General features: G+C 42.6%; 1 protein-coding gene across 5 annotated transcripts in view; it reads right to left on the reverse strand.

The window, feature by feature from the left end:
• Positions 1–27,243, reverse strand: part of LOC121285733 (copine-8) — a 755,949-nt gene that overhangs the window by 361,845 nt on the left and 366,861 nt on the right. For 4 of the 5 annotated variants that reach the window (XM_041202466.1, XM_041202465.1, XM_041202467.1 and 1 more), the window contains 2 exons: positions 14,096–14,153; positions 6,550–6,623 (listed from right to left, as the gene is read on the reverse strand). In XM_041202466.1, coding sequence (XP_041058400.1) covers positions 6,550–6,623; positions 14,096–14,153 — 132 coding nt within the window. Of the gene's footprint in view, positions 1–6,549; positions 6,624–14,095; positions 14,154–27,243 lie in introns of those variants that run through there. The other variant, XR_005944761.1, reaches the window with a different exon arrangement.

Here is a 27,243-nt window from a genome sequence, read left to right on the forward strand (position 1 = left end):
TGATCTGCGAGTTATGTGGTGAATCTACTTGAAGAGATTTTCATCATCATTCATGGTTGGTTATAACAAATCCTCATATGGAATATAATGTATCGTGACCAACCACGTAAATTACTGCTTAAAAAGTACCACACTACATACTGCTGTGCTGCTGTTGTCCAATGCTTTTCCATTGACATTTACACTGATCACCAATCTTCATTGGCACCACAGACCATCAATCAGCATAGTCAAAATTTCAGCAAAACATATACAGTTCCGAAGTGGTCCACATGGCAGACTTACAGAAATCTTGTTTTATATTATAAAGATCTCTATATGTGTATGACTACACGTAAAAAAAGTTCTTCATTGGCTGTAAAATGCTTTGGGGAACTTGACTCCCGAATAATTTCCAGGTCCTGACCGTGCACAGCATCTGCATCGCTCATGCGATGCAATCTTGAAATGTAAATGCCCAAGTTGAGCTGGAGGCGAACCCTGCACTGTATTGATGGTGCTGAGCATTTCCCGGAGGCCGGGACTGCCTTCAAAGTAACAAAGAAGGCAGATGGCAGCCACGATGGACCCTGCTGCTACCTTACAGGGAAGAGGCAACAACTCGGAGGACCAGCAGCCTAACCAAGCATTGACCACATGGCCAGTGAGTGGTGATGCGAATGACCTGGCACAAGACCCCCAAGTCCTTAGATGCTTCACCTTATTAAAAAAAATCTTTAACTTCTCTCTACAGCTCTACGTGCACATTCTGATTAATTGATTTGCCAACTGAATATTACATTCTAGTGCCCCCTTCCAACCCATTAACAAGTTCCTCAAGAAGCTTAACAGCCCAATAATTGCAGATGAGTGGGATCCCCACTTCCTACCACAACCTTCACTTTAAATTTGCAGTATGTACCAGAGATGTGGGGGATCCAGGCACATCTTCTGGATAAGCAAACTTCAATCCACACCAATGTTCACTCTCAAAGGGCATTGAAAATTCAACCCCAGGTGTAAGTCACACCAGGTGCCATATTGGTGAAGGTATTAGCACGAGTGGAGTAATCGTCCATTAGATGTATGCAAAGTAAACAGATTGTAACATTGCTGGTTTGATATCAGCACTGCAGCTTTGGAGCTCAGAGCTCCAGCTAATGCTGTCTCTTCATCATGCACGATTGAACATGTGTTCGACAGCAGGGAGGGCCTCCTACCAATGCTATTTAAAGGAATCATTGGCTACTTTTGGACTGGATGCTGATTGATATCTACTGGTAGCTATATGAAGTACTTTGTGCTCTCTAGAGCTCTTTAAAGTTGCTAAGCTCTACAGGGAGTTGCATGGCAGATGCTGAAAGAATTGGTCCTGACTTTAAGGCTTCTGCACCGACCAGTTGCTCAGATACATGGGAGCAGTAGTAGGATTGCCTCTTGGAATACAGCTTGACTGGGAGTATGAGTAGAGGGCACAGAGAGCAGGGCAAGCTGCTGGAAGAGGGAGTGGGAGGATGAGGGAGAAGGGCTCTCAGCTAGGGTCCATATCAGCCAAGAAAGCAATTCTCCTGCCCGAACTTCAGGGAGCAACAGTATGCAAGACGTCTGTGATTCTGAAAGGATGTCCTCAGGGAAATGTGTCATCAGTTGCAGCCACATGGTAGTATCACTACTTTTGGGCCAGGAGCTCTGGGTTCAAGTCCCACTTCAGGACTTGATTGCCAGGGAAGGTGCATTCATAACATGGCCAAACAGATGGGTTATCAGCCTATAAATCCTTCCAATACACCAGATAGCATGCAATAAGAGTAGGAGAGTTTCCTGGTCAGCCATACTGAAGAAGGCAACAGCAAACCACTGCAGTACTTTGCCAAACATAATCATGGACCAATCCAATGGAAGTCCATGGTTGTCAACACCCTCAGCGCACGTACCTGAAGGAAGAAGAGTTGCAGCCACAACTGCAACATCAGAGCAAGGTGAGGATGGCATTGCCAATGTCTGTGAAGTTGATCATGAACCATGCAGGGGTCTTATCCTACCAGCTGGAATTAAACTGCAGCATTTTGCAAATAGTGCCCACTGTTGCATAAGGCCACTAAGATTCTCTATTCTAAGATAGCAGATTACATTTCATTTTCTTATCAAAGAGTATGGGGCACGCATGCCACTTTGTAAAGGTTGCAGGCTTTCTCATGGTGCAGGTTTCTGGTGCATCAAAAAAAAATCACAGACTCCCCCTCACCCATGTTGCGCCATTATTACACCCTTTTCCAGGTCAGAACGAGTTCCAGCATGACTTGCGCCACAATGCACCTCCCATTTAAGAGGCTAGCTTTAAGTGATGTGTGTCTCTCACAACTTAGGGCTGCCTGCTGAGGTGTGCAGCCACAACAACACAGTAGTGCTGGGCACATACTAAAATCAATGAAATTAACTGACAGCTCAAAGTTGGTGTGCTGCCTGCAACAGAAGGAATGGGTGTGGGCTAATATTGCATCACAATCCCTGTACCCATTTTTGGGAGCTATCAAATTTAGTCCTTTATGTTCTTCAATGATTTTGCTATCTCTGTTCTGTTATGTATGTTGGGAGCTGGGGCCGGGTTGGGTGCTCAATTCTTTAAAGTTCAGTCCCACGTCGAGCATGAATGCATTTTCCAAAATTACTGAAGAGAACTACTCAGACATTGTTTTCATTGGCAACTACACCTTCAGCTCCAGAATTCGCTCCCTTAACCTCTTTGTCTCCCTACCTCCCTCTGGTAGGTTATTTGGCCCAGTGAATCTGTTAGCCATGGAAACCTACTTATTACCTCAATTCCTGAGCTGCCTACTCTTACTCCATTTGTCTTAATATCATTACTTCCCAATTGTATTTATCTGCTTTAATTGATATCTGCACTATAGCCTTCTGTGGCAGCACAGTCCACAACTCTTTCTGTCAAACTAATTTTATGCATTCACTTTTAACCCAGCTCAATGCTAGTTTTAAACTACAGGCACCTTGTTCTGTGGTATCTCTTTAGTCATTTGCTGTTATGAAATGTTCCTATTTTTTAAGTTCATTAGCACAAGGTCTTATCTAGAGTTTTGGATGGAGAGAAGTTTAGAGAGGGTGGAAGATGGGAGGCCAGCAAGAAAGCATCAAATAGTTCATTCTGGAAGTGACAAAAGAATGGCGAGAGTCAACAGTTTGACTCAGTTCAGGTGGGTGATGCAACATAATTGGGAGTGGGCCATCTTTGCAATAACGAGGTTGTGGGGTTGAATGCTCAGCTCAGGATCAAATGGGACACACAAGCGGGTAGGCAGTCTGACCCATGGCCAGAGAGGGTGCTGGAATTGGGAGTGAAGCTTTGATCTTCATAATATTTAGCATGGAGAAACGGTGCTGCATCCGGGACTGGATGTCCCACAAGCAGCCTGATAATTAGCACAGAGGCAATGGAGAGGGACACTGGAGGTAATGTGGTGGGGGTGACATAATTTCGGCAGATACTCCAGAACCCATTTAATAGATAAGAATGGAACCATGTGAGACTGTCTTACACAGCTGGACAATGGAGGGGAGGAGGGTTTTTTTATTCATCCACGGGATGTGGGCATTGGCAAGGCCAGCATTTACTGTTCATCCCTTATTGCCCTTGAGAATATGGTGGTGAGCTGCCTTCTTAAACCGCTGCAGTCCATGTGCTGTTAGGAAGGGAGTTCCAGGATTTTGACCCAGCGGCAGTGAAGGAAAGGCGATATATTTCCAATTCAGGATGGTTAGTGACTTGGAGGGGTGGTGGTGTTCCCATGTGTCTGCTGCCCTGGTCCTTCTAGATGATAGTAGTCATGGGTTTGGAAGGTGCTGTCTAAGGAGGCTTGGCAAATTCCTGCAGTGCATCCTGCAGTAGATACTGCTACCACTGTGCGTTGGCGGTGGAGGGAGTGAATGTTTGTGGATAGGGTGCCAAACAAGCAATCTGCTTTGTCCTGGATGGTGTCAAGCTTCTTGTGTTGCTAGAGTTGAACTCACCTAGGCAAGTGGAGAGTATTTCATCACTCTCCTGATTTGTGCCTTTTAGATGGTGGACAGGCTTTGGGATGTCCTGAGGTGACACACTGCAGGATTCCTAGCCTCTGACCTGCTGTTGTAGCCACAGTATTTACAGGGCTAGTCTAGTTCAGTTTCTAGTCAATGGTAACCCCCAGGATTTGATAGTGGGGGATTCAGCGATGGTAATGTCATTGAATATCAAGGGGCAATGGTTAGATTCTCTCTTGTTGGAGATGGTCATTGCCTGGCACTTGTATGGCACAAATGTTACTTGCCAATTGTCAGCCGAAGCCTGGATATTGTCCAGGTCTTGCTGCATTTGGACATGGACTGCTTCAGTATCTGAGGAGTCACGAATGGTGCTGAACATTGTGCAATTATCAGCGAACATTCCCGCTTCTAAGGACAGTGTGATTAACTGTGTCAAAGTTTTAGAGCAGTCAAGGTGGTCGGAAAGGAATAATGCCCCAGAGTCACAGAGGATGCAATGTGCGGCCTTGATTAGGGGTGTTTCAGTATTATGACAAACCTAATTGCAGCGATTCAGACATGAAATTGTGGGAAAGATGGAGATGGATCTGGAAGACAATACATTGAAAGGTTTTGGAAATGAAACAGTTTAGAGATAAAGCTGTAGTTTGCAAGATATACAGGTGTGTTTTTTGAGGGGGCTGGGGAGGAGCGATAAATGACAGTAATTAGGGAAAGGAGAGCATACCTAATACCAGCTAGCATAGGGAGCAGGAAGGGAAGTTGGGTGATCAACAATTTAGTGGTAATCAATCGGTAAAAATCAAGTCAAATCAAATAGTACAAAATACAGACAATTCCATCCACAGACTCGAGTTCTAAATTCTAGAACTATTTTTACCACTGTTTTTTGAATAAATTGTTCACTGCCTGAATGGCATGGAAAAAATGGAAAATCTAAATCATTCCCCAAATGGTCTCATCAGTGATTTATGACGATTGCCATATAGTAAAATATCTTCAAAATATATCCTAGGGATAGATTTGTTGAGAACAGCTTCGTGTTGGGTGAATCTTTCAATGAAAAGCTCAATAATCTTACCTAACTCATTTTCCTTTGTCACTCTTGCGAATAAATGTTCCTTTATCATGTACAATTTTAATCTTTCCTGTGCCGCTGTGAAAACCCTGCATTTATCTACATTAAAATCCATGTCATTTCTAACCTATCTGCTTAATTGGTCCTGGTCTCTGAATGCTGTTAATCTTCCTCTTATTTATCAGCAGGCCTCTCGAAGGGCTAAGGCCAGCTTTCTAGTATTGATGGCTATTGCTCTGCATCTAATGTTATTCCAATTAAGGGGAGATTTCTGCTGCATGCGTAAGTGAATTCATTGAATATTGATACCACAATACTTTCTTAACTCAGTGACGAGTGACATTCCTCAATCGGAAGAGCTGAGAGGCCCATAAATATTTTATGGCAGAGAAAAATTAACTGCCAAATGAAAATGCCACTCATTACAAGGGGAATTTCTAGACTTCTCAATATGACCTTATTGTAATGTGACCATTGAGTAATAAATTACAAGAATAAAACAAAAACAAATTGAGGATTCAGTGTTTTGTGGATATTTAATAAGACTGTGGCCGGAGTTTTCCAGTCCCCCGGCGGAATCCAGTCCTGCCAATGTGAACGGAGATTTCAATGGCTCGCCAGCCCTGCTGTGGGGGTGCTGGAAGATTCCGGCCTGTGTCTTAGTTTCAGGCAAATTGGCCTGCCCTTACCCCCTTCCCACCCTGTCAGAACCCTCTCCTCCAGTCTCTGGATGGTGCTCTGGCTTAGTGAATAATGCACTTATGCCATAATTGTGTTTGCTGGAACCATCCAGCATTGACTCCAATTAACTTTTATGGGTCAGAGAAATATTACCTCATTTGCTTAAAAAATTTGGTTTGAAATCTCCAGGAGTTTAGACAACAGCCCTTGGCACGAGCACCCCTCTTATCCCGGGACTACTGGTGGGGAAGGTTGGGTCCATGCCAGGTTTGTGGCCAAAGTCCCTGAAGTGTGGGGACATTTACTTTGGCTTCCCCGTAATTGCAGGAATCCCACCCAAAGTCTATCACATAAATACAATGAGACCCATCCCAGGCATTAATTGACTGAAAAATCAGTTGCACTGCTCAGTGACACCCAGTTCAGTGTGGAGACCCATGAACAATTCACCCCTCCAGAATCTCAGTGAGTGCACAGTCATGGAAAATTAAGGTTAGAAAAATGTTGAGGGAAGAGAGCTTTTAAAATAAAATATCAAATTAAAAAATATCAATATCAAATGCCATATTGCTGTCTATATTATATTTGTACAATGAAAAAAATTGCATTCGCTTGTGTATTCAGTGAGAAAAAGGAGAATTATTGTAATGGCTTTCAAACGAAAACAGATGTTTTTTACATAAAATTTTGCATTATCGTGGCATATTAGAATAAAAGTCCATATCATTGAATCCTATATAATTGTGCACTTCTATACCATGCTTTCAATATCTTACCTGAACGATATCTCTCTCAGCATACCTTCCTCTTGATGATATCCTAATCTCATCCCCATCTAACTCTTCCATTGCTGCAAGCAGATGAGGAAAAGGAGGATCGGTGACTCATGTAATATAAATATATATTTACATTATTCTCATACAAAACCAAGACAGAACAGCTAATATAGCAGAATTGGTTTAAACATTGTGCTCCTAACATCTGTTTCTCCCCTCAATGAAGATGATAACATTGGAAAGGATAAAAATTTCAGAGCTGAAGTTGTTATACTGTAAGGATAGGCTTTTAAAAAGCAAGCTCTTGTTCAGAGCAATGAGGACTGTAAGAGAGAGATTATTGCAATATAGAAGGGATTAGATTCCTTTTCCTATAGAGTAAAACGTCAAAGGTTGGCAGAACTAAAACCTATGACTCGACAGAAAAACATATGGGAAGCAATGGCATTCTGAGGGACCTCTCATCACTGTCTTGTAGCCTGTTCAAAGAACTAAGGGTCAGAAGGGGAGGCGATGGTGCAGTGGTATTGTCACTGGACTGGTATTCCAAAGACCCAGGTTAATGCTCTGGGGACCCGGGTTAGAATCCCACCATGGCAGATGGTGGAATTTGAATTAAATATCTGGAATTAAAAGTCTAATGATGACCATGAAACCATTGTCAATTGTCATAAAATCCCAAACGGATGATTAATGTCCTTTAGGGATGGAAATCTGCCGTCCTTACCTGGTTTGGCCTACATGTGACTCCAGACCCACAGCAACATGGTTGACTCTTAAAAATGCCCTCTGAACAAGGGCAATTAGAGATGGGCAATAAATGTTAGCCAACAATGCCCACATTCCATTAGCAAATTTAAAAAAAGACACCCAATAGTACAGGAACCAGGCCATAAAAGAAAGTGGTATAAAAGAGATGTAGGAGCTTTGGTTTACCTTTAAGACCAGGAAATGTGAACAGATTTGGATAAGTCATGCTTGCAGCTTCCTCTATAAGTTCCCACGGATGGTTTTAGTGGATGGGCTAAATGTGTACTAATCTGTATGAAGCTTTAAGGTGAATATATTGAAACAAGAATAAATGAAGTTAATTCTCAGACATATTATGCCTCAAGCTTTTATGAATAAAAGATAAGGAGCTGGATTTAATGAGTGAGTCTCGCCCATCAGATGGAGAGACAGCGGGAAAACTGCATTGCATCCGTGGGGGAGCCTGTCAGGAACTTAACTGGCCAGCGTCGTACCTGCCACGGGATTCAGGACCCCTGGGGGTGGAAATCCCACCCTCTGCAAGCTGCCATCAAATCAGCTGCTGTCTCCTGGCTGCTGTCGGTATTGATCCAAGGACTTCACCAAGGATCGCTGTTGGATCCTTGGACAGGGGTGAGTGGGGATGGGATGGGGTTTGATAGAGAAGGGGGTACAGGGTTCGGAGGCAAGGGGAGGGGTGTTACCCACGCCCCCTCCCCTTCCTGATGCCAGGTCCCCCAGGCGCACACACACTGCCTGACAATGAGGAACCCCAACCCCTCTGATGGACACTGGCAAATCTGATAGGGTTTATTGGCCGATCTTCTGAATCACGGGAGAGCCACTCACATTTAATCCTTGAGCCACCATAAATTTCAGTGGGCTCAGGGATAATTGGTGTCAATGGGCTGATTAAGGAGTCTAATCGACATCCTGCCGGGAGCAGGTGGGCTTCTCATGCCAGCTCTTTCCCACCTCCAATTTAATCGCCTGAGGTTTTCCTGCTGCTGAGTCCACATTTAAGTGGACTCAGCTGCCATGCTTCCCACCACAACGGGCTGGGTTAAGTTCTGCCCAAGGACAAAATTACCCCAACGATTGAAGGATTTGATTCAATAGCACCAACGTGCAGATACACAAGGAGTAAAAAGAAGTTAATTCAATCCCAAGCACAAAGGCCTTCAGCTAAGGCGGCAGCTGGTGCATCATCATGGCTATTAGTTATACGGCCTGGTTATGAGGCCATTCAGAAATAAAAGCTATAAAATAGTGGCAGATGTCATTTTCGTTTCACCGAGAACAGTTACTCATGCATTGTCCCCTATTATATTCAATGTTCCAACAGTATTTCATCTTTCCAGAGACTTAAACATATCTCTAGATTCAAACTCATTTTGTTCCTTTGCCTGAAGCTTGATTTTGTTCTCCAATTATTTGAAAATTTTGTTGAAGTGTGAGTCTGGGCCCTTTCTGCATTCACGTTTACTAAAAAACATACCTTTCTAATTTTATTGCTTTATCTTTCTTCTGTGGTCTTTAGCTTTTCCATATTAAACTATGTGCTTCCAGCTCCTGAACTTCAACCTAAACACAAAATTCCTCCTGATTAACCTTTTAGTCATTCTCTGCTGTTCTTTACATTCTGACCAGTCATCTGACCCTTCCATACATGCGCCCTTGTGTACTTTCTTTCAAAGAGCAATGCAATGGGAGAAGAACTATGAGATATATTTCAACAAAGCTAATTAAATAGTTCCCTCTGTAGGACATGATGAATTAATTCCATCTGTATATTACCACTCAGTACTTCCCCAAACATAAGTGCAATCACTTTTGAGACAGACTTTCATTCCCAGCTTTGAGAATTCACAAGCACATTTGCAAAACTGTATAACCATCTTAGCCCTTAAAATAATGCAGAAAAATTTCCCAAAGCTGACACGATGGGAGCAGAATTCCATCAATAAAATTTCTATACTTCTTTTTAAAAAATATTTCTGTAAGGGCCCATTATTAAAATCAGTGAGCAAAATCATTCCTTCTGTTTTGAGAGCTAATTAAAGCTGGATCTTCCAATCCAAAATGGCTTTGGAATCCATGCCTTCACCCTCTGGAATTTAGAAGAATAAGAAGTGATCATGTTAAAGCAAAGAACATTTTTAAAGGGCTGGACAAGGGAGAGGTTAGAATTTCTAAAACTAGAGATCATTGAGCTAAATTTTATAGATGGGTGGACCTGTAAAATAGGAAGCTGTGCCATCGGTGGCATGCCCACCATCAGCCTGCCAGCCCCCGCCAACACTGTGATTTTACGAGGGGTCAAGCCACCCACTCAAGGGCCAAATTGAGGCCCATAAGTGGGCAATTAATGGGGATTACAGGGTCTCATCCCACTGCCACTCAGATTTATCAAGTGGCAGGAGAGGCCTGCACCCAACGTGCAGCCCAGCAGGTTTGACCCCGAGGTCCCATATGCTTGTTCCTGTGGATGTAAAAGACCCCATGGCACTATTCAAAGAAGAGCAGGAGAGTCATCCTTGGAGTCCTGGCCAACATCTGTTCCTCAATCAACCTTACAAAACAGATTATTTGATGATTTGGTAGCCATTACAGAGATGTGGTTGCAGGATGACAAAGATTGGGTCCTGAATATTATAAGGTATATGATACTCAAGAAGATTTGGAAGCTAGGTAAAGGTGGAGGGCTAGCACTATTGATCAAGGATGGCATTGGTGCAATAGTTAGAGATGACCTTGGTTCAGGAGATCAGGATGTAGAGTCAGTTTGAGTGGAGATAAGGAATAGTGGGGGAGAGAATCACTAGTGGGAGTGGTCTACAGGCCCCTAACAGTGACCACAACGTAGGACAAAGTATACAAGAAGAAATATTGGGTGCTTGTGATAAAAGGACAGCAATAACCATGAGTGGCTTTAATCTACATATAACCTGGAAAAATCAGATTGATAATAGTAGCTTGTGTGAGGAGTTCATACAATGCTTTTGAGATAGTTTTTTTAGAGCAGCACATTCTGCAACCAATCAGAAAGCAGATTATATTAGACTTAGTATTGTGTAATGTGACAAGATTAATTAATAACCTCAGAGTAAAGGCACACTTAGGTAGCAGCGACCACAATATGATTTAATTTTACATCCAGTTTGAAAGGGAGGAGCGTGGGTCTAAGGCTAGTATCTTAAACTTAAATAAGGTCAACTATATGGACATGAAAGCTGAGCTAGCTGAAGTGAACTGGGATACTAGGCTAGGGGATAGATTAATAGAGAAGCAGTGGCTTTAAGGGGATATTTCAAAATACTCATAATAAGTACATTCCTACTATAAAGAAAAATAAGGGAGAACCCACCATCCATGGTTAAATAAGGAAGTTAAGGGAAGCAAACTTAAAGAAAAAGCATATAACTGCACAAAGATGAGTGGCAGGTCAGATGACTGGTCAGAATGTAAAGAACAGCAGAGAATGACTAAAAGGTTAATCAGGAGGAAAGAACTAGATAATGAGAGGAAGTTAGCTAAAAATGTAAAAACAGATAGCAAGAGTTTCTACAGGTATTTAAAAAGGAAAAGAATAAAGTGAGTGTTGGGCCTCTAGAGAGAGAGGCAGTGGGGAGTTAATAGTTGATAATAAGGAAATTGCAGATGAAGTGATTCTGATTCAAATGAACAAATATTTTGCCTCTGTCATCAGTATAGAGGATACCAAAACATTCCAGTGATTGCTGTAAATCAGGAGATGGAAGGGAGAGGACAACTTGGTGAAATTACAATCACTAGGGAAGCAGTACTGAGCAAACTGATGGAGCTGCGGGCTGACAAGTCTCCAGGTCCTGATGGACTTCATCCTAGGGTCTTAAAAGAGGTGGCTAACGAGGCAGTAGATGCATTGGTGTTAATTTTCCAAAATTCACTAGATTCTAGAAAAGTTCCATCAGACTGGAAAGGAGCAAGTATAACCCCTCTATTCAAGAAAGGAGGGAGTCAGGAAGAGAAAACTATAGGCCAGTTAGCTTGACGTCCGTTGAGGGGAAGTTGTTAGAATCGATCATTAAGGAGGTTATAGTTGGGCACTTAGAGAAACTCGGGAAGGGTAAGCATGGTTTTGTGAAAGGGAAATCATATGTAACCAATTTATTGGAGTTCTTTGAAGGAGTAACATGCGCCGTGGATAAAGGAGAGCTTATAGACGTACTGTACTTGGATTTCCAGAAGGCGTTTGATAAGGTGCCGCATCAAAGCTTATTGCAAAAAATAAAAGCTCATGGTATAGGGGTGACATGTTAGCATGGATAGAAGATTGGCTGGTTAGCAGAAAACAGAGAGTATGCATAAATGGGTCTTTTTCAGTTTGGCAGGATGAAACAAGTAGAGTCCCACAGGGGTCTGTGCTGGGTCCTAAACTTTTTACTATTTATATCAATGACTTAGACAAGGGGAGAGAAGGCATGATAGCTAAATTTGCAGATGACACAAAGATAGGTAGGAAAGTATGTTGTGAAGAAGACATAATGAGGTTGCAGACGGATACAGATAGGGTGAGTGGGTGGGCAAAGATCTGGTAGATGGAGTATATTGTAGGAAAATGTTTTCATATTGGCAGGAATAACAAAAAAGTAGTGTATTACTTAAATGGAGAACGGCTGCACAATTCCAAGATGCAGAGGGATCTAGATGTTCTAGTGCATGAGTCACAAAAAGTTAGTATGCAGATATAGCAAGTAATTAAGAAGGCTAATGGAATGCGATCCTTTATTACAAAAGGAATTGAACATAAAAGTAAGGATGTAATGCTTCAGTTAAACAGGGCATTGGTGAGACCACATCTCGAATAGCGTATGCAGTTTTTGTTTCCTTATTTAAGGAAGGATGTAAATGCATTGGAGATGGTTCAGAGGAGGTTTACTAGATCGATACCTGGAATGAGCAGCTTGTCTCATGAGGAAAGGCTAGACAGACTGGGCTTGTTTCCACTGGGGTTTAGAAGAGTGAGGGATGACTAATTGAAGTGTATAAGATCCTAAACGGTATTGACAAAGTGCTAGTGGAAAGGATGTTCCCTCTGGTGGGTGAGTCCTGAACCAGGGGGCACTGTTTTAAAATTAGGTGTTGCCTTTTAAGGACAGAGATGAGGAGATTTTTTTTTCTCTCAGAGGGTTATGCAACTTTGGAACTCTCTGCCTCAGATGGTGGTGGGGGCAGGGTCATTGAATCTTTTTGAGGTAGATAAGATTCTCTTGCCTAACAAGAATCTAAGTATCAGGGATAGATGAGAACATGACATTCAAAACACAAGCAGATCAGCCATAGTCTTATTGAAAGGCGGAGGCTCAATGAGCTGAATGGCCTACTTCTCATATTTTGTATGGGGGAGTGGAGTGGGGTGGGGGAGTGCCTTGGTGCCTTCATTCCAATCCCCCAGTGCCAATCAGAAGCTCCCAATTTTCCCTTCCCATGTCCATCCTCCCCGATGTGGTCCTGTCTCCAGGCGGGCTTCCCTGGGGCGGGCTGCCACTGGAGTTGGAAACCCACTCCATGGAGGTTAGGCAGGCCATCAACCTCATTAAGACCTCAATCCCAGAGCCATTTTGTGACACTATTGGAAATTTCCCAGAGTCACATGGGCCCTTGCTGTGTCAGCAGCCTGACAATGATTCCGAGATGGCCTCTCATTGGGAAGTCAGGGGGACACGGAAGGCTGATTGAAATGGCGTTATCAAGGCTCCAGAAAGCTCCAAGTCAAAATGCAGCACCATGCATTCTTATGGTGGGCTTCCTCCTCCATTCTAAGACCCCTCACAGTTCTGGCCTTTGTTTTTGGAAACTGAATTTGGAGACTTTCATGAACACCACCTTTTTGAAGCACCCCCTAGATCTCCCACTTTTTCAGAAGTGCTCACCTCTCCTGGTGAGCCAGACACTCCTTGGACCCTCCCACCTCCCTGTTCTGCCCACTGTCTTTTATTAGATGGCATACATGGACATGGTCTGCTAATTTTGGACCTTTTGAAAGATCTCCCAAGTGGGTGCACCGCATGGGTCAATTTGAAGTTGGACCTGGATCTGAGGTCTTGACGCCCAAAACATTTTTAAATACTTAAGATTTGGCCCATTGTTGCTAAAGCATGTTAAATTTTTTTCACCATGATAGCGAATTGAACCAGAGAATGGAAATTGATGTCTACCTATAATAATTAAAATATTGCAATCGTAAAGCAAAAAGCCACAAATGTGGTAAGTATCAAAATGAAATTCAATGCTTCAAACTTGCACTAAGAAAGATACATGCTGGCAGAAAAATATGGACTAGCCCTAAGTAACCATAACTGGGGTGTACATACAGGACTGATCATTTTGGACGAGGTGGATTCATCGTTGGAAGGATTACAAAAATACAGCAAACTGTAGTTGTCTTAAGGCCTTGATGCATTTGATATTTGTTTGAAGAAAGGAAATTAATCTAAATGCCATTTTTCCTGTTTTTCCACCCTGTCTGTACACAAGCTATCAAGCTGTCTTTGCACTTTCATCATCAGCATCTAAAACATTATACAGCCTAAAGGTTGATTGGTATGTGTCAATCCCCTGCAGCCTCCAACAATAAGAAACACATTTTTGAATGGCTTCACTGAAGTAGTAGCTTCCCACACATCTCTATTGAGAAATATTGTGTCATGCACTCAGGACATTTGTGTTAGTACTTTTACACATAAATGGAGCTAAGTAGAATATTATTAGTTAATATTCTGCTTTTTGAAGTACAATAATTTCTATTCCTTACCGTCAAATTCTGCAGGCCCAACCCCAACAATAATTATCGACATCGGAAGACAAGAAGCCTTTAAAGAGTAAAGAAAGAAAATTAATTGCAACAAAGAAAGAGTTATATGAAATATAGACATATTCTGAATGTACAAAACTTTAAAGATGATGGAAGCAGTTATGTATATGTTTAAACTAGAAATGATGTAACAACACCATCTTGCATTTATAAAGCACCTTTGATACAAAGAAAATCCTCAGGTAGTTCACAGTGGATGTTCAACCACATGAAAAAATTAATGCAGTTTTTAAGTACCATCTTTAAAATATATTGAATAACTTCAACTCCGCAACAAAAAAAAACAGAAACAAATTTAAATGCTGATAGACATTATTTCTAACCATGTAAGCATAAGAACATAAGAATTAGGAGCAAGATTAGACCCTTCAAGAATGCTCCTTATTTTAAGACAAACATGGCTGATCTTCTACCTTACTCTACCATCCTGCACTATCCCCATACCCTTAGTATTCCAAAGACCCAAATAAATTTCTCCTCATCTCAATCCTAAATGGCTGACCATTCATTCTAAGACTGTAACCCCTAGTTCTCGACTGCCCAGTGAGGGAAAACGTGCTCTCAACATTTACTCTGTCAAGCCCCTTAAGAGTTGTATAGGTTTCAATGATATCACCTTTCATTATTCCAAATTCTAAGACATTTGGAAGTCATTAAAAAGCTCAAATCTCTCAAGTAAACAAACATCACTTGAATATATTTTTGGGAAAAAAGCAGTAGCCTCTGTAGAATCTCATAAATCTGTCAGAGCCATCAAACCCGCATTCCTCAGAACAGCTGAATATACAGACTCAGGACCCATTAGTGCTTTGGAAGGCAACTGTCAAAACTTAAACAGCCAGGCAGATGGCTAACCTGAACTGCCATGAATAAACAAAAAGAATGGGAAAAGCTTAAACAATTGTCTATTGATCTCATTCTGGGTTATTCTTCCAATATTACACAATGCCTGTAGCACTTTATCCAGTGGATGCTGTATTCTAACACATCTGAAGACATTTATGGTGCCATTCTTTCACTTTGTAGCTTGCCATTTTTCAAAAGTAACAGCCTGGCTGGCAACCACATTTTTAATGGGCAGTTACATTTTCCAATCACAGCACTGTCATCTCCCACCTTATTGAACACAGATACAACTCAGACTACAGCATTTCATGATGAACTGTAAAAGAGGCAACGCCATTTTTATTCACCTTTTATACTCTTCCTGCCTGCAATCCATAGTTTACACCTCCACTCTATTGTAGTGCTTTTAAAACATGGCCGCCTCCATGAAAATTCCATTAGCTCTAAAATGTGCATTTCTAACATGGTGCCATCAGCTTCTAAATAGGAGTGTCTGGTGTTCACGGTCCACCCCTTTCCCAAGCCAGTGAAAATGGCCAGCGCTGGAAACAGAAGTAAGACTTAAACACTAATGGGTTCTGAAGTGCTGAGTCTGCATATTCAGCTGTCTTATGGAATGTATATTTGATGGCTTTGACAGACTTATGAGCTTCAACAGAGGCTAATGTTTTTCCAAGTGTCTATTCAAGTGATGTTTCTTTATTTTGACAGATTTATGAGTTTTCAAAACTTCAAAATGTCCATTTTGGGACTAGAAAATCAACCCCCTAATGTCTGCAGCAACTACTCCTAGGTCAATCAGTTCTTGTGTGGATAAGGTGCACAATGAAGTGTTCTCTGCTCTCAACAGCAGGTAAAACATATTTTCTAAACTCTGTCCTGTATGAACACTTCATGTGTATGTACTGAAATGCCCATAGGGCAGAATTTTACGTCCTGCGGGCAGGCCTGTACCCAATCCAAACGGTCAAAAAAGCGCACGAGATGATGTCAGGCAAGAGTCCCGATGTCATCACGCACTGCACGATATTTCACTCAGCGGGAATGTGCAGCAGTCAGATTCGAGTCTGCCAACAATTAAGCCGGCAATTAAGCCCATTAATGATGCAATCATCAGTGATTTTCCATGGTCCAAACTTACAGTTTGCAGATGGGTCAATTGGCCAGGTGGCCTTTACATTTTTGATGAAACCTCATCCAATGGCGTGATGAAATCTCCGTTAGGAAATAAAATAAAGAGAAATATCTGGACAGCATTTTTATGAGGTATGCTTTCAGATGTTTGATTGTGCTGCATGGACATTTTTTGCAGTTTTTATGTGCTTTATTTTATTATTTGCAGGTCCGCAGCTCCCTGAGGCAGCTGTCTGCCTTCAGGGAGCTAAGTGGAAGTGCTCACCCACACCCACGATGACGTCGTCATCCACGCCCTTCCCGGCCCCACCTCGGCAGCGCTGAGCTTTTCAGCGCGTGTTTCATGCTGGCTGGCCGCTAATTGGTCGGGGGCCCGTTTCCTGACCACTCCCAGGCACGCCAATCGCGCGCACCCGACGAGGGAAAAACTCAGGCCTATGTGTTATTTTTAAATGCAATCAGCACCTTTAAATTGGTTGAAATGGGTAGATGTCTGTGGTCAAAAAACACACAAAGGAATTTATTATGACCATATTGCATCTCAACACCAAGAACATCCCAAACATTAAATAAAAATAAAAAGAAGCCTCCAAATGCTGAAAAACTGAAACAAAACCAGAAATGCCAGAAAATCCATCTGTAAAGAGAAAAGGTTGATTATTGGTGTAAGCTTTTCACCAGAACAAGTTATATATTGTCTTTTCTCTTTGCTTACAAGGAACCAAAAAACATTCATTCTTTGAAATTTTCTGGGCCCTAATCTTGCTTGCCGCCAACTTTCACTGGCAGCTCTGATGACATGTTTGAGTGCCCCAATTAGCATTAAAATCATGACTGATTCCTAATTGTATCACTGGATCCCAACATTTAATATTAATGAGGTCCTCCCACCCCTACCTGCCTCTGTTACACACCTGGTAATGCTGGCAAAGACCCAGCAGTTAAAATGCAGAGGGCAGGAGCATGTCAGGAAAGCAATGTGAAGAACCCAACCACAATTTTTACCAAAAGCCCTCTCTGCTCCCAACAGGAAGGCAGAGCTAAATTCAGGCCTGAAGCATAGTGATGGAAGGCGTCATGGTCAGTGCTATTAAGCAACACTTACTCAGCAATACCATGCTCATTGAAGCTCTGTTTGGGTTCTGCCAAGGCCGCTATATCCTGACCTCATCACAGCCTTGGCCAAACATGGACAAAAGAGCTGAACACCAGAGTGAGGCAAGATTGACTGCCTTTGACATCAAGGCAGCATTTGACCGAGTGTGGCATCAAGGAGTCCTAGCAAAAATGGAGTCAATGGGAATCAGGGGGAAACTCTCTACGAGCTGGAGTCATACCTAACACAAAGGAAGATGGTTGTGGCTGTTGAAGGTCAATCATCTCAGCCCCAGAACATCACTGTAGGAGCTCCTCAGGGTAGTGTCCTAGGCCCAATCTTCAATTACTTCATCAATGACCTTCCTTCCATCATAAGGTCAGAAGTGGGAATGTTTGCTGGTGATTGCACAATATTCAGCAACATTTGCAACTCCCCAAATACTGAAGCAGTCTCTGTCTATATGCAGCAAGACCTGGACAACATTCAGGCTTGAACTGGTAAGTGGGAAATTACATTCGCACCACACAAGTGCCAGGCAGTGACCATCTCCTCAGCGGGAATGTGCAGCAGTCGGATTCGAACCTGCCAACAATTAAGCCGGCAATTAAGCCCATTAATGATGCTATCATCAGCGATTTTCCATGGTCCAAACTTACAGTTTGCAGATGGGCCAATTGGCCAGGTGAACTTTACATTTACACCCAATGGCGGGATGAAATCTCCATTAGGAAATAAAATAAAAAGAAATATCTGGGGACAGCATTTTTATGAGGTATGCTTTCAGGTGCTTGATTCCAACCATCTTCCCTTGACATTCAATGGCATTAACATCACTGAATCCCCCACTATCGACATCTTCGGGGGTTACCATTTACCAGAAACTGAACTGGACCAGCCATATAAATACCATGGCTATACAGCAGGTAAGAGGCTAGAAATTTTCTGGCGAATAACTCACCTCCTTACTCCCCAAAGCCTGTCCACCATCTAAAAGCACAAGTCAGAAATGTGTTGGAATACTCTACACTTGCCTGGATGAGTGCAGCTCCAACAACACTCATGAAACTTGACACCACCCAGGACAAAGCAGCCACTTATTTGGCACCTCACCCACCACCTTCAATATTCACTTCCTTCAACACTGACGCAGTTGTGTTCCACCTACAAGATAAACTACAGTAACTCACCAGAGTTCCTTTGATAGCACCTTCCAAACCCACAGCTTCTACCACTTCGAAGGACAAGGGCAGCAGATGCATGAAAAAACCACCACCTGCAAGTTCCCCTCCAAGCCACACAATATCCTGACTTTGAACTATATCGCCATTCCTTCACTGTCACTGGATCAAAATCCTGTAACTCTGTTCATAACAGCGCTGTGGGTGTATATATCATATGGACTGCAATGATTTAAGAAGGTGGCTCACCACCACCTTCCCAAGGGTTGTTAGGATGGGCAATAAAAGCAGGCCTAGATAGTGATGCCCAAATCCAGTGAAAATATTTTTTTAAAGTAGCTTTGTGAAAGCATCTCTAGTATTTTAGAAATCATAAAAACAAACTCATGTTGGAGTGTCAGAATGTTTAAATGTTGATCCAGGGGTAATGACAGGGCTAGCGATAATGCCTAAGAGATGTCACTGCAGCTGCACTGGGTAGCCTAACCTCACTGAGAGGGACCATCGCATAGCTTACATGGAAACAGCACAAAATATCACACTGGCACAATAGCAGATGCTTTCCACAGTTGAATAGGAGCCATAAAAAAAATCTGCTCTTTGTTCAACTTCAATAGCTACAGCAAGCACCAACAATGGAGCAACGTCTTGAGAAGAAAATCTTAGCATACAAAAATAGAACCTTCGATATCAAAAATAACTAATATATGGAGAAAAATACAATTCAACAACAATCAATAGATTATTAAAGCTAATACGTATGAGTTAACTTTCATACCTGTGAACATTTCCTATCGACTTTTCAGTGTTCTTCTGCCCATATCTATGTTACAACAGGTGACTCTTGTCTGTCAGGTTTATAGTGGCATTTTCAATTTACATGATAATCAAGTGTTCTAGCATTTTTTAAACTGCTTTGACCCTCCTTAAAATCTTCTCTTTGACGAAGCTTTTGTTCACCTCCTCCTAGCTCCTTCATTGGCTCAATATTCATCTTTTTTGGGTATACCTTTTCAGGGGCCTCATTAATATTTAAATGATACAATTACAGATCAGCTGTGATTTTAACCACTAATTGAGCAGTGGTGGTTTCATCAAGGGCACCCCGGCCCAGCCAATGTGCGGTTTCAGTAATGCTATTGTCCAGATTCTGCGGATGCACGGGATGGAGAACTGTGGATCCTACAATGTGCTGGAGGATCAGGAGATATGGCAAGATATTAAAAATTATTCCAACTGGCCGACCATCCCACAGATCTACTTTAACGGTAAATTTGTGGGCGGATGCAACATCCTACTACAGATGCATCAGAACAGGGACCTTGTCGAGGAACTGAAGAAACTTGGCATCCGCTCTGCACTCTTAGACATGGAGAAAGAGGACAAAAAATAGAATGATGAGTCCCCAGAATCAACTGGACACTTGTCCTGACTGTTAACCCATGTGGATGGCATTGGTGGTTTTTTATTAAGTATCACTGAGTCATCAAGGGATCTTGGCAAAGGCAAAAATGGATTAGGAGCTCAAATGATACTGACTCCTTCAGCTTGTTGGACCTGTATTATGTGAAAAAAAAACAATCTTCTTCTTGAGTGACAATGACATTGTATAGCAATTATGCTGTTAAGACAACTGCATTGTTAAAACAGATGATGGGCATTGGTAAAGAGAATAAATGGATACAGCTATAACACTCTAGTGTGAAAGGGACTGGGAGAGTCTGCCACACTGCAGAGCTGTCTTGAGAATAAACTAGATTGAGGTAAAAGACTCACTTTGGACTCATTCTCCCATGACAGGCACTTATTGTGAGTAACATAGTAGTGCCTCCTTTCTTGTTGGACTGTAGAAACTTCTCCTGAACACACTCTAGGAACTCTTTCCCCTCTGCCCTCTACACTACTACTAGCCCAGTCTATATTCAGGTAATTAAAGTCCCCCATTGTAATGCTCTATGATGTTTGCACCTCTCTATAATTTCCCTGCAGATTTGTTCCTCTACATCCAATTGCTATGCAATTGCACTGTTTTTTAGAAACAACCAGCATTCATATAATATCTTTAACACTGAAATTAAAAGGTGCTTTCTATCAACTTTCACTGGCTGTTCTGGGATGACTGCCTCAACTGGCGCCGCCCTTCTTCTCATCCTCCCCGCCAGCACCTCCTCCTCTGCCCACCATCCCCTCACTCAGATACCACCCAGGGGCCTGCACCACCGCCCAGCGCACTGCTGTCCAACACAATATCCTCAGCAGCGAGTAAGTTGGCCAGGGGAAGAGCCATTCAATTCCCCCTCAGTCCTGGACTTTGACAATGTAATCACTGATACATTGACATGCTAGCCCTGGTTCTCAGAAATGAGGTGGGCCAAATAGATCAAGTGTCAAGAGGGGAACATTTAGGAGAGAGTGATCATTGCATCATAGGTTTAGGATGATGGTAGAAAAGGACAATGGGCATTCCAGAGTAAAAATAATTAACGGGGGGAGGTGGTGGGGGGAGCCAACTTCAATGGGGCAAGAACAGAGCTGGGCTGGACAGACTGGAACCAAAGGTTGGCAGAAGAAAGTGCAGCTGAACAATAGGCTACTTTCAAAGAAGAAATGGTTCGGGCATAATCAAGGTATATTCCCTCAAAAGAAAAAGGTAAGGCAAACAAATTCAGAGCTCTCTGGTTGAAAAAGGAGATAGAAATTAAGATAAGGAAGAAAAAGTGTGCTTATAACAGGTGTCAGGTAGAAAATACAATTGAGAACCAAGCTGAATACAGAATGTTCAGCAGAGTGGTGAGGAAGCAAATAAGAGAAGCAGAGAGGGATTATGAGAAAAGACTGGTATCCAACATAAAGGGGAATCCCAAAGTCTTCTATGGGTACATAAATAGTAAAAGGGTGGTAAAAGGAGGAATAGGGCCAAATCAAGACCAATAAAAGGATTTTCATATTGAGGCAAGGAGCATGGATGAGGTGTTAAATGAATACTTTACATCTGTCTTTACCAAGGAAACAGATGCTATCCAGGTCATGGTGACAAGAGGAGAAAAATCTGTCACTAGAAGGATTCAAAATTGATACAAGGTGGTATTGGATAAACTGTTGGTACTTAAAGTTGACAAGGTAGCGGGACCGGATGAGATGTATCCAAGGGTATTGAAGGAAATGAGATTAGAAATTTCAGGGGCTCTTGGCCATAAACTTTCAGTCTTCCCTAAACTCAGGGGAGGTGCCAGACGATTGGAGAATTGCAAACATTACATTCTTGTTCAAAAAAGGCTGTAAGGATAAGCCCAGTAACTATAGACCAGTCAGTTTAACTTTGGTAGTGAGGAAGCTTCTAAGAACAATTATTCGGGATAGAAATAATAGTCAAGTGGAAAAATGTGGGTTTATTAGGGAGAGCCAGCATGACTTTCTTATGGGAAAATAATGTTTAACTAACTTTCTGGGGTTTTTTGAAGAGGTAACTGAAAGGGCTGATGAGGTAATGCTGTTGATGTGGTGTACATGGACTTAAAAGGCATTCAATATGGTGCCACACAACAAACTGGTGAGAAAAATTATAGCTCATAGAATGAGGGGGACAGTTGCAATGTGGGTACAAAATTGGCTGAGTAATAAGAAACAATGAATATTAATGGATATTTTTCAGGCTGGAGGAAGGTTTGTAGTGGAGTTCCCCAGAGGTTGGTATTGGGACGCTTGCTTTTCCTGATATATATTAATGATCTAGACCTTGGTGTGCAGGGGACAATTTCAAAGCTTGTGGATGATACAAAACTTGGAAGCATTGTAAACTGTGAAGAGGATAGTGTAGAACTTCAAAAGGACATAGACGTTGGTTGAGTGGGCAGATAGGTGGCAGGTGAAGTTCAATACAGAGAAGGGTGAGATGATGCATTTTGGAAGGAAGAACATGGAGAGACAAAATAAAAAAAGGGGTGCAGCTCTACAGGGTGTGCAAGAGCAATATACCTGGGTATATATGTGTATAAATCATAAAAGGTGGCAGGACAGGTACAGGGAGCAGTTAATAAAGCACACAGTATCCTAGGCATCACTAATAGGGGCACAGAATACAACAGCAAGGAGATTATGCTGAACTTGTAAAGGACATTAGTTAGATCTCAACTGGAGTATTGCGTACAGTTCTGGGCACCACACTATTGGAAGGATATGAACGCATTGGAGAGAGTGCAGAAGAGGTTTACGAGAATGGTTCCAGGAATGAGAGACTTCAGTTATGAAGATAGATTAAAGAAGTTGGGACTGTTCTCCTTGGAGAGGAGAAGGCTAAGAGGAGACTTGATAGAAGTCTTCCAAATCATGAGGGGTCTGAACAGAGTAGATAGGGAGAAACTGCTCCTGCTTATAAATGGACCAAGAACCGGAGGGCACAGTTTTAAAGTGTTTTGGAAAAGAAGCAAATGTGAGGTGAGAAAACCCATCTTCACACAATGAGTAGTTAGGGTTTGGAATGCACTGCCTGGAAGTGTGGTGGTGGCAGGTTCAATTGAGGCATTCAAGAGGGCATTGGATGATTATTTAAATTGAAACAATATGCAGGGTTACAGTGAAAAAGGAGATTGGCACTAGTTAAAATGCTCACTCAGCCGGTGCAGACACGATGGGCCGAATTTCCTCCGTCCGCACTGTAACAATTCTGTGATTCTGAGACCCAATTATCCTGCATGAAGGTGTGAAGCGGTGGGCAGAATTTCATGTTGGCAACAGGGGTCTCGCCCACCAGCTGAAGAACCAGTAGGAGCCTCAAGCCACCTCTGTTGGTGAAGGTGCACCAGAATTAAGTGCCCGTTAGGGTGCGGAAATCCCACATTCCCCCGCCCCGCCCCCGCACCCTCTCAAAAGTTACCAGCCAATCAGAGGCCAGCAGCTCTCCATTGCCTGATAGTGTCACCAGGACTCAAAAGGTCTGGGATCACCAATGGTCCCAGCCAGAGGTGAATGAAGGCAGGATGAGGGTCACAATCAGGTGTGGAATGATGTTCTTCCACCCAATGGAGGTAAGCACATCAGTTGCTTGACACTGATGGGAACCTGTACGCAATTACCCTCAATCCCAGAGTGTTTGTTAGGATCAGGGACACTTCCTTGGGTGCCCTGATTCACCCCAGCTGGCTGTCCCAAGAATTCCTGGTTTAATATTACAGCTGATCCTATGTGCATGAGAATTGAACATGAAATTGAAAACATCTCTCCACGCCATTTACACAAAGGTCTTTAAAAAAAAACACCAAGAAGGTAACAGAAAACAAATAAATGTAAGAAGTGCTTGTACATCATATGAATATATCTACTGCACTTTGATTTATTTTTAATTTTACAATGTAATTGGCCAAAATAATTTAAAGTTGTGGCCATGTTTATATGATTCTGTTAGTAATGATAATCGCTATTGTTTTGTATGTGTGTGTATACCAGGGGTAAGGATGTTTTGCTGGGGAAAGGAGCTCTTTCGATTTCAGGCATTTAGCATCAGCACTAAGCATGTTTAGGTCAAGTGTAGCAGAGCTAGAAGTAGATGAAAGATGCTTGTACTCTATGTTCTCACCAACAATGTGCCCAAGTTTCAAATTAGCAAGAGCACTCCAATGCAAAAGTGGACCATTGTGTCCATTTCCCACAACCACCCAGTGGGTCCTCTGAGGCAATTTGGACGTTTTGGTACCTAACCAGTGGGGCCTGTACCCGTGGCAAAGAGCCGGCTGTGATTTGAAATTTAAACAAACTCAAATTTTAAACTTGCTTTTCCGAAAATAGTTAATTGCTCTGCAATCACATGAGTCTTTGAAAACTTGCATTTACATAGCATCTTTAACGTGCTTTACGGCTTCTCCGGACCCCAAACAAAAATAACTTCACATCTACCTTTGCAAGGTCCCTTCTCTACAGCTTATGGAACTGATTTGCAATCTGAAACAGGCCTACTGCCTGAAATAGGCAATTGTGGAACCCGGCTGGCTCAGTTGGCAGAACTCCTGCCCCCGAGTCAAAATGCCCTTGGTTTGAATCATACTCCCAGACTGCTAACAACAGACAGGAACATTTATGTGGATCAAAACAAGTGGGAGGTCTTGTGGTACAATGGGTAGTGTCTCTGCCTCTGAGCCAGAGGCTCCGAGTTCGAGTCTCACTCCGGGGCTCAATGGCCACAGAAGATATGTTCATATCGGTTGGTTAACAGTCTGCAATTAAGGATGTTAGAGTGGGAGACATTTGATCAGCCATGCTTGATGCAGAGTGGCGCCCCTCAAACTATAGCCTCTGACTAACGCTAGTCAGGAAGAGCAAGAAACAGAAAACAGAAATGTGCTTTGTCTGCTGGAAGCCTCCTAAGTCTAAGTCGGCATTTATCATGGTTTGAAACTAAATGGAATAAAAGTCTGGCGAAAAAGGGAATAAAAAAGTAACAGGCAGATTGGATGCCCAGTAGGAGGCCCCTATCAAAATGGCTCCAGCAACAATGTTAGGGTTAACAAAGCAACAAGACTACTGACCTCATTTTGAGGCCATTACTCCTCTTAATACCTGACGCAATAAGTTAAAATCACTCCCACTGAATCAGAAGTGACAGGTCATGTCTGGCCCAGTACCCCAGTTGCAATTTTTCCAGAGCCACCGTTACTGACTACAAATTAATTACCACATTGCCCTTAGTTATTAAGAAAATATCATGCAACATGCAAAGTGCTAAAATAATGTTGTAAAAAGACATTTCTGACATAGTAAAGACTTTGAGTTCAACACCACCAAGAATAGCATTGAAACTATAAAGCCTGCCTCATGCATTATTTAAGTTTCCCTGTCTTGCCAGAAGCACCCAACATCTGCTAGTATTAGGAAATGATCTGGAATTGGCAGCTGCCTGCAGCAAAGCAACAAGAAAAAAACACATCAAGCAAATGTCAAGGCTGCCAAGCATTATCCAGTGCTAAACCTTCCAGGCTTCAAAACCAGCACCCAAGCCATTGCAATACAATAAATACATAGTTTATGCTAAATTCAGATAAGTAAAATACAATTCAATCAACAACAGCAAGGCTGTTGGTACTTCATACCTCAAAATACTATAGCCTCTATCACCTCACGGTCCCCCAACTCCAATCAGCCTGCTACTACCTCCTTCCCAGAACTCTCAAACAGGATTGCCTTGATAGACCCATCATTTTCAGCCTAATCCAGCCTCATGGAACTTATTTCTTTTTATCTTGACTCTGTTTTCTCCTCTAGTCCACTGTCTTCCCACCAGCATCCATTAATCCTCTGACACCCTATATAATTTCAACGATTTCCAGTTTCACATCCTCCAGATATAAAATGTTGGTATAGGTGCCCTCAGGACTCCTAGTTATGCCTGTCTTTTTGTGGAGTGTGTGGAACATTCCTTGTTCCAGTCCTACTCAGACCCTTCTCACAGCTCTTTTTCTGGTACATTGATGATTGTATCGGTGCCATTTCTTGCTCTTGCCCAGGACTGTAAAACTTCTTCAACTTTGCTTCCAATTACCAGCTTTCTCTCACCTTCACATGATCCATCTGTGACATTTCCCTTCTTTTCCTCAACTACTCTGTCTCCATTCCTGGGGATAGACAGTCTACTAATATTCATTATAAGCCCACCAACTCCCACAGCCACCTTGACGACATGTCTCACAGCCTACCACCAGTAAGGACTCCATTCTATTTTCCCAGTTTCTCCATCACATCTGTACTGACGATGCAGCCTTCCACAAAAGTTTTTCTGTTATGTCTTCCCTTTTTCCTCATCCAAGTATTCCCCTCCACTGTGGTTGACAGGGCCCTCAGCCCATTTCCTGTACTTCTGCTTTGATCTCTGCGATCGGGCTCCCCTTATCCTCACTTTTCATCGTACCAGCCTTCACACTCAAAGGATCATCCTCTGCCATTTCTACCACCTCTAGCATGATGCCACAACCAATCACATCTTCCCCACCCCTCCCCACCTTGTCCCAACCTATTTCAAGCTCTGTAAAATTTATTAGAAGTGAAAGATAATCAGTTCACTTTACTTTCTGCTTTGCCATCTGTGAGAATAATTCAGTGTGATTGGTTGCTTGCCCTGCTTGATGACATCACTATTGTTCAATGCATGGAAATTTCCGTGACTTAGCGACAGATTCAAATTAACATCCTGGGGGTTACCATTGACCAGAAACTGAACTGGATGAGCCATATAAATACTGTGGCTACAAGAGCAGGTAAGATGCTAGGAATCCTGTGGTGAGTAACTCACCTCCTGACCCCCCAAAGCCTTTCTGCCATCTACAAGGCACAAGTCAGGAGTGTGATGGAATACTCTCCACTTGCCTGGATGAGTGCAGCTCCTACAACACTCAAGAAGCTTGACATCGTCCAGGACAAAGCAGTCTGTTTAATTGGCACCCCTCCCACAAACATTCACTCCCTCCACCACCGACAAACAGTAGCAGCAGTGTGTACCATCTACAAGGTGAACTACAGAAGCTCACAAAGGCTCCTTAGACAGCACCTTTCAAACCCATGGCTGCTACAAACTAGAAGAAAAAACGACAGCAGGTACATGGGAACACCACCACCCTGAAGATACCCCACCCCCCACCAAGCCAATTACCATCCTGACTTGGAAATACATCGCCATTCCTTCACTGTTGCTAGTCAAAATCCTGGAACTCCCTCCCTAACAGCACTGTGGGTGTATCTATATTCACAGGGACTGTAAGGGTTCAAGAAGGCAGCTCACCGCTACCTTCTCAAGGGCAATTAGGGATGAGCAATAAACGCAGGCCCAGCCAGCGAAGCCCATATCCTGT

This window comes from Carcharodon carcharias, chromosome 13 (assembly GCF_017639515.1).
Source record: "Carcharodon carcharias isolate sCarCar2 chromosome 13, sCarCar2.pri, whole genome shotgun sequence".
NCBI classification, from domain to species: Eukaryota; Metazoa; Chordata; class Chondrichthyes; order Lamniformes; family Lamnidae; genus Carcharodon; species Carcharodon carcharias.